At 36.5% G+C, this 13,615-nt stretch overlaps 1 protein-coding gene across 1 annotated transcript in view; it reads left to right on the top strand.

The window, feature by feature from the left end:
• Positions 1-13,615, top strand: part of LOC150078657 (eukaryotic translation initiation factor 2-alpha kinase 1-like) — a 176,936-nt gene that overhangs the window by 128,176 nt on the left and 35,145 nt on the right. Inside the window, exons 13-14 of the mRNA XM_090382196.1 lie at positions 1,485-1,584; positions 10,395-10,501. Coding sequence (XP_090238322.1) covers positions 1,485-1,584; positions 10,395-10,501 — 207 coding nt within the window. The remainder of the gene's footprint in view (positions 1-1,484; positions 1,585-10,394; positions 10,502-13,615) is intronic.

Below are 13,615 nucleotides of genomic sequence, written 5' to 3'. Positions count from 1 at the left end.
GTGTGTGTGTGTGTGTGTGTGTTTGAGGTTTTTCTGAATATGTGGTTTCTGTAACTGGATATATCTACTGGTTTATCTTGTAACTGGCTGCAAAGACAGCTTGGTAGTATTGCTTATATATACTCATTTTGTGTACACGCGTGTGGTCACGGGCAATGATATAGTAGTTAAGCTAATAGGAGGCAAATATAAATATAAATATATAGTATGAACTTAGATAGTTCATACTGTCTAATATATAATATATATATATATTAGATAGTATGAACCAGAGCTGTAATGCTCAATACACTCTACGTTGATATCAATATTTGTAAAATAATAAGAGATGTTTACCTCAGTATAGTACGTAGAGCACTTGCCACATCGCGTAACATCGTTAAACTTGCCTTAAAATCTCGATATTCAATGGAAGTCTTCTATGTACTATATCGAGGTTAACTTCTCTTATTATTTTACAAATATTGATATCAACGTAGAATGTATTGAGCATTACAGCTCTGGTTCATACTATCTAATTCATTTTTTAAACTCTTATTGACTATTTCATTCACTTCCTTTCTCTCCAGGCATAACCTATCGATACACATAACTATGGGAAAGATTTTGAACAGCTTGGTGTAAAAATTACATTAAATTAACACTAAGATACTCGGCCCAAAGTTACCATATTTCGTTTCTAAAATATTGCCTTCAAAACAACATCGTTCCGAAGTTTGCTAGGGTCAATTTAAATCAAAAAATTTCGGGCATAAAACAACTAGCACTTGCCACATTGTGTAATATTATTAAACTTGCCTTAAAATCTCGATATTCAACGGAAGTGTTCTACGTACTATATCGAGGTAAACTTCTCTTATTATTTTACAAATGTATATATATGAAAACACACATACATGCACAGGGTGATTCATAAATATATGGCATAACTTCAGGTGGTAATTTCTGGAGCAACTTTGAGTAAAAAATATCAATATATGTTCAATTCTGAATAATTATGGAATTATGCAATGTTCATATATATCCAGCAATGCACCATTGTGAATCATGCTTGCAACTTGTGCACTTGTACACCTTGATCAATTGTAGCCTGATACCAGTTTTTTTGTAAAAACAGGCTGTAACTTTCCTAAGTAAAGTAAATAAATGAATTATGTTTGTGTGTGTGTGTAAATAGCTATTTTCAGCTACAGTATACATTTCTAAAGGTTGTTGAGATAACGTTGTGAAAATAGCATATTCTTAATGGCTGTTGTTAAAATATAACTATGGCCAATGTGAATATGGTATTTTGTTTTTATAGTACTTATAGTATGAGGTGTGACTGTAAATTAATGAAACTGGTTGAGTTTTAAAAAAATTTCTTGATGACCTTGCAGACTGAGTTTGTTTTTCTCTTTTTATGCTAGAGTGTTCTTATATAAATTATGGTTAAGCTGTGCTGTTATCATTCTTTATAAAATGTGATGTTGATTTATTTTTAGGATATCAGGGTTACACTCTTTATCCAAATGGAACTTTGTGATAGCAACCTTCGGCAGTGGCTTGATGAACGGAATAATATTGAATGCCTTCCAGACAATGGTTAGTGAATTAAATTTTTTTTAGATAGACATATTTTTGAGATTATGAGAAAAAATTACAAAAAAAAAGGTGTATAGCAGGTTTGTTATAATTAACAAGCCTATTGCATCTACTTCTCTCCCTTCCCCACCCCAGCATTAATAGATATACCACAATACCTCACACAGTGCAGAAACTTTCAGAGTTTCCTGCCTTCAAACGAATCCTATATCAATATTCAGAAATATAAAGTACTTACTCTACTTTGCTTTCTTTTTTTGCAGTCGGATATATTCACGCAGTTATGATACTTTCATTTTCCACGATCCAATGTTTTTTTTATTTCAGTACTTATGTCCCTCTCAACTTTTAGTTTATTATAATTTTGGCATATTTATTTTACCCTCATCTTTCAATCCACTTACAAAGCTTCCTTCTGATATATATTGATCTATTTCTACTTATGTTTATTTTACCTGACTTTAATTTGTTTTGCATTGCTACACTTTGTTATATAGTTTCCAACAGTTAATATTGCTACCTTTATTGATGCAATATGTACTCAGTTTTTTAATAAAAAAAAAATTATATTTCCCTCATAACAAACTTGCAATACTTTTGTATTGACCTATGGTATTAGCATCTTTTTCTATTAATGCTTTCTTAGCCAGGCTCCTCTCTAAGAAGTTGGGAAGTTATGCTCCTAGCTTGCTCAAGTATTCAAAAATTTTTTTTTTACCATTTGCCTTTATTTACTTCTGTTCTTCTATATGTGTCCATTTTTTTTAACCATTTTCTTACTTATACTTCATCTTCATTTCAATTTATTAGTCATTTCATGTACAAAACGTGTTCTAATTTACCAACCTACCTTTCCTTCAGATTCGCCTTATTCATCTTTAACCTCCCTTCAAATCCTCTTAATACTGCTAATTTAATTTTCTTATGAACACTGTATTGGGACTGTCCTGCCTCTCTTTATGGAAGAATTTGCTGCTTTTATCCTCCTTATTATAATTTTTTTTTTCTATCAGAATTTCCTTTTTTAATATTTTTTCTTCCATAGCTATACGTAGACATAGAAACGCAGTTTATTGATAAATGGTCAGGTGTAGTCCCCCGATGAATTACCTGCTTATGTATCAATTATTTATAACATGCATCAAATATCTTATTTTACTGTCTTTTCTTTCTCACATCATTAGATTTTTCTTACATCAAAAATTTTTTTCCATTCCATTATTCAATGCATGCTATTTTATTATAATAGCATTAGCATTAGTAGAGGCATATGATGCAAGAAAGCCAGATCATTAATATTAATAATTTACTTTTCCATCACAGCGTCATTCCATCTAATTGGCTTTCTAATTCAGCTTTTAATTTCTTATAATACAATGTATCACTTAAGTTTTTTTTCCTTCTTTCCCTATCATCCACCTTTAATACTTCTCTTTCTTTCTCTCCTTTCCCTTCTAGTTTGGCACTTTGTGCTTTTTACATTTCCATTCTGTCAGCTCTTTCTCTCGCTTAATTTTTATAACATTGCTTTTATATATATACAGTGAACCCCTGCTTTATGATTGGTTCACTGCATGATCAGCTCACTTTACAATGGACTCTCCTTTCACTATACAATATGTGTGGTAAGCCCCAGTCATTGTGATCGCATTTGTGAATTTAATTTTAATTCTATTAAATGGCAATTGTGATAAGTGAAAATAGGAGGAGTATTATCCACGGGCTATAAAAGTAAAGTGTAAAGCACAAATTTATGCTTTATTACCTTGCCAATTAACAAAATTAAATGATACGTCGGAAGAATATTTTCTACAAGTTAGCAAAATAAAAATAAATTTATGCTTACATATATAGCTTAATTACTATTGTAATATGTACATGCTAACTAATTGATATTTCTGTTCACTGACATTTTTTGTAAAATTTATAACAGTAAAAAAGACAAGCAGTCAATAACGAAGAACACGGCATGCATAAAATTTCAACTAACATGATACACAGAAGTGAGATATGGAGTAACAAGTTTACAAAAATTAAAAAATAGGAATGAAGGGAACATTCTGAAAAATTTATTTATGTTAGGAGCCTACTTATTTCACTTTATGATGGCTTATGATTATCTCCGACCGGACTACATGGTCCTTCCTCCTTGTAAACGGCCCCGGGTGCCAAGCGATCTCAGTGCGTTTCTCAAAGCAAGCTATCTAAAGAGCTTTTGCCATTATATATATTCTGTTCGTTTCCGAATACCGTTTTCCTCATTTTATATTTAAGTAGCTCTTTCGTTCTACAAGAAGTAGGCAAAGGCCCAGAAAGGAAAGAAACCTTTCTGTTTTCTGTTTCGTTTTCTTTATTACTAATACAACTAATAGCCGCTTGGTCACCTTGTGGCACTGCTTCTGCCTCCCCGTGGCGGGGCCGGTAACCTGGGTGGTAAAGACAAACCCCCAGGGCCAAAAGGAGCCGACATGGATATAAATAATTATCCACTGTTAGAGCCCTCGAGCTCAGAAATTCCTGACAATGACTATGACTTCAATCGTCTGAAGTGACTAAGGACAGAAAATCAGAATAATGACGTGCCAGCATTTCTTATAATGCACTCATTATCCACGCAACCTGTTGGCAAACTATCGCCTTTTCTTATACAGAAAAGTTTAGAATCGGTTTGTGGATCTCCTAAAATGGTTAAGCGTCTCCAGTCTGGAGACCTTCTAATTGAAACTTCTAAGACAACTCACTCAGAGAAGCTGTTAAAATTAACATCATTTAACAGTGTTTCAGTGTCAGTTACACCCCATAACACTCTTAACACCTCTAGAGGCGTTATCAGCAAATGGGACTTGCTATCCGTATCAGAAGAAGAGATAATACAAGAACTCAGGAAACAAAAAAGTGACTCATGCGTGGAGAATAATGACCAAAAAAGATGGCAACCTACTACCAAGGTCCATCATTTTGACATTTAGTACTCCGACTCTTCTATCTTCTGTTAAAGCACATTATTTAAACTGCAAGATTCGGCCCTACATCCCAAATCCCATTTGCTGCTTTAAGTGCCAGAAGTATGGCCATTCTCAGACGGCATGCTGAGGCAACACTGTGTGTCCTATTTGTGGCTCTAAGGGGCATTCCCAAGGAGACTGTACAGCTGCCGCTCCTACTTGCCCTAACTGTAAAGGAAGCCATCCTGCCTTTTCTAAAGCATGTGACCTTTAGAAAACAGGCAAAAAAATCCAGAAAGATAAGGTGGAGCATAAAGTCACATACCCTGAAGCAAGGAAGCAAATACTGTTAACCATGCCTAGCCGATCATACGCATCGGTCACTAAAAACAGCCGGTCAATTTCAACTCAAAAAGATGTCTCCATAGAACCAAACATTTCATTTGCCACCTGGGCCAAAACTATGCTAACGTGCAATAAAAAATCTACAGTTAATGAAACCAGCAACACGCTAATCAGTATCCCAACTGATGCCATCTCAACCTTGCCCGAAAGAACAAAATCTGTTAGTGTTGAAAATCAAAAGACAATGAAACCATGCTATAGCAACATGGAAATGGAAGTTCAGTCAGAGGACGAAGACAGTACTAGAATTACATGCCAGTGATACCATGGACACAGGACGCCCAACCTGTCCCAGAAATGAAAAATCAAAACTAAGCAGACAGAAACCTCAGAAAAAACAGTCAGATCAATCTTCGTCAAATAAACCCAAGCAATGAACAAATTCCTACAATGGAACTGCAGAGGATTATGCAGTAATATAGATGACCTGAATGATTTACTCATACAAACTAAAGCATTAGGAGTATGCTTACAGGAAACATTTTTATCACCAAAAGTTTCACTCAAATTCAAAAACTATACTATGTTTAGGCGAGACAGGGATTCTGACTGTTCTTCTCGTGGAGGGGTAGGTATTCTTGTCAAAACTACCATACCATCAAGACATCTCCAACTAGAAACCTCCCTAGAAGTTGTAGCAGTTCGGATAGCAATGGGAATATCATTAACCCTTGCATCTGTTTATATACCACCTAATTATCCTTGTTCCCAGACTGAACTTGACAACCTTTTAACACAACTGCCACCTCCTGTCTGTTTACTCGGTGATTTCAACGGTCATCATCCATTGTGGGGATCCTCCACTATGGATAAGAGAGGCCAATTAATTGAAACATTCCTAGATAACCATAATCTGACTGTATTAAACACTGGCTCTCCAACTTATGTTCAATTACCTACAGGTACAACATCTGCCATAGACTTATCTATCTGTTCAGCATATCTTTTTCCAAGTATGGAATGGTTGGTGTTGAATGATCCATTCCACAGTGACCATTTTCCCATCATCAGCTCAATTCAAACACAGGTCGTATCATGCCCCAAAGCCCGTATATCTTGGAATTTCCACAAAGCAGACTGGAAAAGCTATTTGTACTTGTGTCCTACTAAACAAACAGTATGTACAGCAACAACATATTGATGACGTAACCGAACACATTACCAGCCATATATTATCAGCAGCCGAAATTTCTATTCCAAAATCCAACCAGAGCAAGCGGGTACACCAAAACTAGTGATGGAATCAAGATTGTACCATAGCAAAAGTAGAAAAAAACCGTGCTTGGAATCAATTTCGCAAATTCCCCACTACCGCCAACCTTATAGTTTTCAAAAAACTGAGAGCCAAAGCAAGACAAATTAGGAAAAAATCAAAACATGACTCCTGGATTAAATTTGCCTCAACTATTAACAAAAATACTGACACTCGGATTATCTGGAAAAAAATACAAGCTCTCAATGAAAAATTTCTACCGTTACAGTCTCCAATAATACAGTGGAATGGGCAGGACCTATCTTCTCCTACTGACATTGCAAATGCTTTAGCAGAATCTTTCTATAATACTTCCGCATCAACCACTTATGTGACTGCTTTTCAGAGAATTAAAACTAATGAAGAATGTAAAAAATTGAATTTTTCAACTAATCTCCCACTTCCATATAACCAGCCCTTTACTATAGCTGAACTCAAAGAATCCTTGAGTAAATCTCCAAATAGTGCAGCAGGACCAGATGGCATTCACTACAGAATGCTTAAACATCTCTGTGAAGCTGATCTGTACACACTATTGCTATTTTATAACAGGATCTTCTCAGAAAACACATATCCTCTCTCATGGTGTCATTCCTATATTTGCACAAATATAGGAATGACACCATATCTTTACCAAAACCGGGAAAAGATACCTCTCTAGTTCAAAATTACAGACCAATATCATTGACAAGCTGTTTGGGCAAGATCTTTGAAAGGATGGTGCATAAGAAGCTCACCTGGATTCTAGACTCCCAAAATCTGCTTTCTGATCACCAATATGGCTTCCGCAAAAACAGGTCCACCCTAGATTTAATTGTCAAAATTGAATCCAACATACGTAACGCCTTCATCAGGAGACAACATTTAGTTATGGTCAACCTGGATATTCAGAAAGCATTCGACACCACATGGCGTCATGGTATTATCAAAGATATGCATCAGTTAGGGTTGAGAGGCTATCTCCCTCAAATTATTCAGAACTTTTTAAAGTTATGTACCTTTCAAGTCAGTAAAAATCCTAATAACCAACCAACCTTTCAAGTCAGATATCAAAACTTCCTATCAACATCTCATATTCAAGAAGAGGGTGTCCCACAGGGTTCCATACTGAGTCCAACCCTATTTGCAATTAGGGTCAACAATATATCGGAAGATCTTCCAAAAACTATTGAAGTATATATGTATGCAGATGACCTTACCATATCATGCCAATCACAAAATATGAATACTATCGAAAGACTGTTACAAATTACTCTAAACAGAATAGAATCGTGGACTTTACGCAATGGATACCATCTTGCTGAACAGAAATCCACTACCACTCATTTCTGCAAAAGGCGCCTCCGTAGCCAGGTAGGAAGGAGCAGCAGTGCGTAGCACACCCTTCTTGATTAGACCGGGGTTCGAGCCCATCACCACCAAATACGGAGGATGCGGAAAGGTCAGGGAATGACCACCGCATATCCCGGAGCAGTATGGCCTTAGTTGCTAATGCTCCTAAAAAAAAAAAAAAAAATTTCTGCAAATTCCGGTCATTTCATCCTGATCCTGAGTTAAAGATAAAAAATGTGTCGGTTCCTTTGGTTAACACTGTCCACTTTCTTGGCCTGATACTAGATAGGAAACTGAACTTTCAAGCACATGTGGCCTATCTTCGAACCATCTGCTTGAAGAAATTGAATATCCTTCGGTGTGTGTCATCCATGTCATGGGGTGCTGATTGGCATACGCTTATTCATATTTATAGAGCTCTCATCAGGTCCCGTTTGGACTACAGTTCTCCAGTGTATGACTCTGCGAGGAAGAGTATTTTAGAGCAATTAAATACCATCCAGCACAGTGCCCTTCAAGTTTCTCTAGGGGCTTTCAGAACCTCCCTAGTCCAGAGCCTTTACATTGAAGCTCACGAACCTCCTTTACATCTTCGGAGGAAAACATTGCTTTTAATATATTCCGCAAAAATCCGCAGTCTTCCCTACCACCCGAATTGGAGATGTCTGTACAATACCGAATGGGATTCATTTTACAACAGTAAACCAAATGAAAACAGACCTGCTGCACTTAGACTTAAAGAACTAACTCAAACGTGGAATATTGAAATCGGCAATATATATCAGGTCATAACACCGCCTGATCCACTGTGGACAAATATCCCTGCAATTTACGATGACTATTTCCAACAGTGGGGGAAAGAACACCTTGTGTCCCTTCAATATCGCACAGTTATATGAAGCTCACTCTGCTTCTAATTCACAGGCCTGTAAGATCTATACAGACGGATCAAAAACTGAGACCCAAGTAGGCCCTGCGGCGATCCATCTCTCACCACTTCTGTCTCATTACCTGTAGAATGCAGTATCTTCACTGCTGAGATTTATGCTATTAACTCGGCTCTAGGTCACATTACTCAACTTCTAATTTCATCTTCCTTAATATACACTGACTCGCTCAGTGCTGTCTCTGCCATAAATAGTAATACCAACTCCTCTCACCCTGTAATAAAACAAATCCATTCTAAATTACTTGTGTGTAATGAGTCAAACCAAACATTCTGCTGGATTCCAGGTCATTCTGGGATAGCAGGAAATGAAAGAGCAGATCTTGCAGCCAAACAACCAGATACTACTCTTTTGCAGACTTTTCGAACCCCATATACTGATTATAAACATATCATCCGTAAAGCATGTTACAATAGCTGGTCACTAATCTGGAGAGGTTATCCAGGAAACAAATTATACCAAATAAAACCAGAACCAAAGCTGTGGCCCTCCAGCTTCCAGAAAAGCAGACGAGAAGAAACAATTTTAGGAAGGCTCAGGATTGGGCATACTCATCTCACTCACCTGTATCTATTAACTAATGACAGCGCTCCACAATGTACATCATGTCAAGTACAACTGACCATTTGCCATTTGTTAGTGGACTGTCCCCACTTTCAGAACATCCGCTTAGATACTTTTAAATCAATTGCTAAAACACAGTCATCAATAAATTTATTGCAGATTCTGGGAGATGATCCTAATAAAAAAGAACTATTTACTTTCCTAAACCGGATAGAAATATATCATAAAATATAGTTATTATTTCATATTCACCATTAGAAGACACAATATGGCCCAAGTAGCCTATGTGTCGTTAAACCCAACAACAACAACAACAACCTCCTTGTAAACGTGTTGGCTGCATGGTATGTTTTTGCATCCGTTAGTTGAAGTGATTTTTTGTGTTGTGCTTTAATCAATATATTAATTTTAATCAATATGTATAATTTCCATTATAAAAATCACCTTTTAAAGAGATAAATAGCTTAGTTATATAACGAAAATTTAAACTTCCGAGGTGGAATGAATTATCAAAAAACAATGTTGTTGGTTTCATGTTACAATATTTTCACGATACAATGGTGTCTCTGAAACGGATTAATATCGTAAAGCTGGGGTCCACTGTATATCATTCTTTATCTATTTGTTAATGTTGTAGATCTGTCAGTGAACAGATGTTCATCAGATCATGATCTGAAGTGCCTGAAGAGTGAGATGATGAGTGAGGTGTAAACAGAACTTCCAATAATTGAACAGAAGAAAGATTAAGGATGAGTTACAAAGAATAAAAGGAAAAATAATTTTATTGGTAGGTAATTAGATTGAAGAAATAATGTTAAGATTTAAGAAGTCACAATATTCAAAATGATTGTTTGGGACAGCTAAGGAACTTGATCAAATAAGGTAATCAGATTTTGAGTCTAAGAAAGTCAGAAGGAGAAAATATTTGGTTGGAAAATTTCTGACAATATCTTGTCACAAATACTATTTTTAATATGGAGCAAATCATACAGTAAGTATGTAAGATAAATGGGATGGCTAGTTGGATGAAAACCTATCATTAGGATTTAGTTTTTGAAATGTAAGCAACATTTAGATTATTATAAATGGAACTGAATGTAGTCAGAATATTATATTAGTGAAGAGAATTAGGAATAATTTTAGGAAAGAGCTAAAAATTCTTTTGTCCTCAGAGGTGAGTCCAAAAAGTTACATAGTTTTTATTTTTAAATGGAAGCTTTTTATTTAATGATGATAGAATTTATCAAAATTATTGCAGTTTACACTTCCTTTCTCTAATTATTAATATAATTATAAAAATTTATAAATTAATAATTGATCATAGTAATACAATAAAATTAATGCAGATATAAATTATTTTTGTAGATATTTTCAAAGTAGTCAAGGAAAGGGAAGTATTGAAAATATTTCGCCATATATTAAAAGGAATAGAGCATATTCATTCAAAGCAGATTGTTCACAGGGATCTCAAAGTAAGTTTTTTGTACCACTTAATTTAAAACAGTTGTTCAAGCATTGAAAACTTTAAAAATCTGCACACTTGATAATTTCTAATCTTTGCACTTATAATTTTCTAACCTAACCTTGTTAATTTTCCTCTACATTGATGATTGTACATAAGCTGCAGTGAAAATGTGGTGTGACTTTTGTGAAAATATGTGTGTTGGACTGGTCACAATCCAGTGGTTACCATGTGCAGCCACAAGTAAAAAGGTTGTGGGATCGAGTCCATATGCTGTCACAAAACATTGCATGGCCCATTGTGAACTATGGCATCAGAAAATCTGGTTACTTTAAATAATTAATTCAATATGTATGCTGTCACAATGAATATGTAAACTCTTTTGGCCTCAAGAATAAACAGAAATTTATTTATTTTTAATGTGAAAAGTTTTTAAATATTTTTTTCTGTTTCATTATATGACATATTCATTTTCTCAGCATATTCATTTTATAATTATAATAATAATTATAAAATGAGTATTACATATTTTTTAATTATTATTATAAAAATAATAATATAGACTGGAAAGCAAGGCAATGGGAATTTCCAGGACTGCTGGGAGTCATAGTGGAACAAGTAAATACATGGACTGTGTTAGGGTAACTAAGAGTAGAAACAGGTGCATGTACATCAATGTTAGAAGTATAGTTAATAAATTAGATAAGCTTGAAGTGCTAGTCAAGACATCAAAGGCAGATATTGTTGGGATATCAGAGACATGGTGTCACACAGACATAAGCAGTGCAGAACTGGAATTTGGGGAGTACAATGTGTACAGAAAGGATAGATAGGACAGGAAGGGAAGAGGCATTATGCTGTTAGTTAAGAAACACATAAAATCTAAGGAAGTGCATCCAATTGATGTGGGTGGACAGACACCTGACAAGAAATATGGCAGACCTCAACTAAAGGCACTGTCACCAAAAGATTCCTCCTGGATGTCAGGGCCTCTTACCCCCCCTCACACCTGGCTGGTTTTCACCGGGACTCTATGCTACCAACCTCCTCACTGGACATGACTTCGGAATTACAGACTCACCCCATTGCCACTGTGGAGAGGATCATACATGGGAGCACCTTGCCCACAGCTGTGAAATCTATGACAACTTAAGGAGGATCCTAGTAATGAAACTACACTTCAACTACCAAAACCAAGAATACCTCACCCTACAGAATGAAGAAACTTACCGAGCCCTCACTCAATTTGCAATGGACCTATTCACCAGGCAGAAAGCGCTACCACCACCATAGCACCCAAAACAATAGGTCAAAACAACCAAGACTGCCAGTTGTTGCTGCACATCGCTCAGCCTTGGACCAAACTTACACAAGACTTCACCAACAAACCATCCGGAGTACAGAACTCAACTGATCACTCACATTTCGAGCAATCAACTGGTCTCCCCCACTTGGATGGGACAACACAAGTGGTGCAATCAAAGACAGGGTCCTCACATATTCCTCATCATTGACTCCTGGATCAACTTCTCTCCACTGGACTTGACCATCCTATCTTGGACTCCCGGTTTAGACCTCCTCACTATTCATTATCATGGACTACTGGACCAGTCTTCAGTCTGGATGCAACACACTCACCGAAAATGGAGTCCCAATGATGACACTTGGACTAGACCATTCCGAACATGACCCATCCATCATAGCAGCACTCACACCGCTGGAGACTTCACTCTTTCCACCAATCTGTTGGCTCCTACTGGCTGGTCGTACCTACTCTGCACTTGCCTTTTTTTTTTTTTTTTTTTTTTAGTGGAGGTGGGGGTTTCCCTACCACCACCCCACTCTTCCCTTTGGTGATGCATTGGGCATGCCAGACTGTCTGTAGGGGACATCTTGTTGGCCCTTTCTTTCTGTTTCCTATCTTCTGCCTCCCCCCCTCACTTTTCTCTTGCACAATGGTTTGGGGGGGGGATCATCCCTCTGGTGAGGCATTGGGCATGCCGCACTGTCTGTAGGTGCCATTTTCCCTGTCAGCCCCTTCCGTTTCCTTCCCTCCAGTCTTCTGCATCCCCCCTCACTTTTCTCTTACACAAGTTTTTTTTTTTTTTTTTTTTGTTTTTCATGCCCCACAGGTCTAAATCTAAATACATCAAAATTATTGCCCAACCTGTTAGGTCCTAGAACAAGTTATAAGCGAACAACCCTATGCTTTGTTAAAATTACAACCATTGCTCTAGAAACAGCGATCATCTCATTCTCAAATCTGGTCCTAGCAGCTAAAATCTCAGGAAGGTAGATGGCAGGACCCACCAGAGTACTCTAGCATCAGTGGTACACCCGATCAGCCTCCCTGTTGCACAATGCAGTAACGTTGGGTCCCACTAGGGGCTTGGCGGCTAATAGACTGGAAGAACAAAGGGCACAACACAACTGCACATGACCTTCAAATCTCTGGCATGATACAATGTACACCTGCGGAGATGGGAGAAATCCCAGGAGCCGTTTAACACAAACATACCTTACATCTTCACTTGTCTGATCAGTTTTTGCCCTTTCAGATTCTCTTCCATGACCAGTCTTTGGATTTTAACTTTAATAAGTTTGTCTATGATGAGAAAATACAGAATCTATCCTTGAATTATACACCTCAGTCCATAATTCTCCTTGTCTGCTAAGAAGATTACCTTTCAAGAAGTGAGCTAACTAATTTTATTTAGTATTGTGATGTACAATGACAGAGTTTGTGCTTTTATCGACATGAATGGGGTTTGATCTCTCCCTCTCTCTCTTATGTTCTGGATTGCAGTGTCAAGGAATTTACACTTAGCTATTGTATATTGTGTTGTATTTTGCACTTTCTGCATCTCATTTTATGCTTTGCATTATATTATTTCTTACTCTCTGTCTCTTACACCAGTTACTTTTTCATTTCAGTGTATAGCTACTTGTTAATTGAGTTCTCTTACAAGTCATGTTCTTATTATTATATTTGTATGCTAACATTTATATTAATTAACCCATTGTTACATATTTCCTCTCACTTGCACTGTTAATCCCATATCCATGTAGCTATGAAGGGCAACAGTTAATTGTTTTGTACCTATTATTTGTTTATTTATCTACC

Source organism: Mastigoproctus giganteus, chromosome 10, assembly GCF_048544385.1.
Source record: "Mastigoproctus giganteus isolate SK-2022 chromosome 10, ASM4854438v1, whole genome shotgun sequence".
NCBI classification, from domain to species: domain Eukaryota; kingdom Metazoa; phylum Arthropoda; class Arachnida; order Uropygi; family Thelyphonidae; genus Mastigoproctus; species Mastigoproctus giganteus.
Note: the sequence above shows the minus strand (reverse complement) of the source record. Positions and strands in the feature narration are given on the sequence as shown.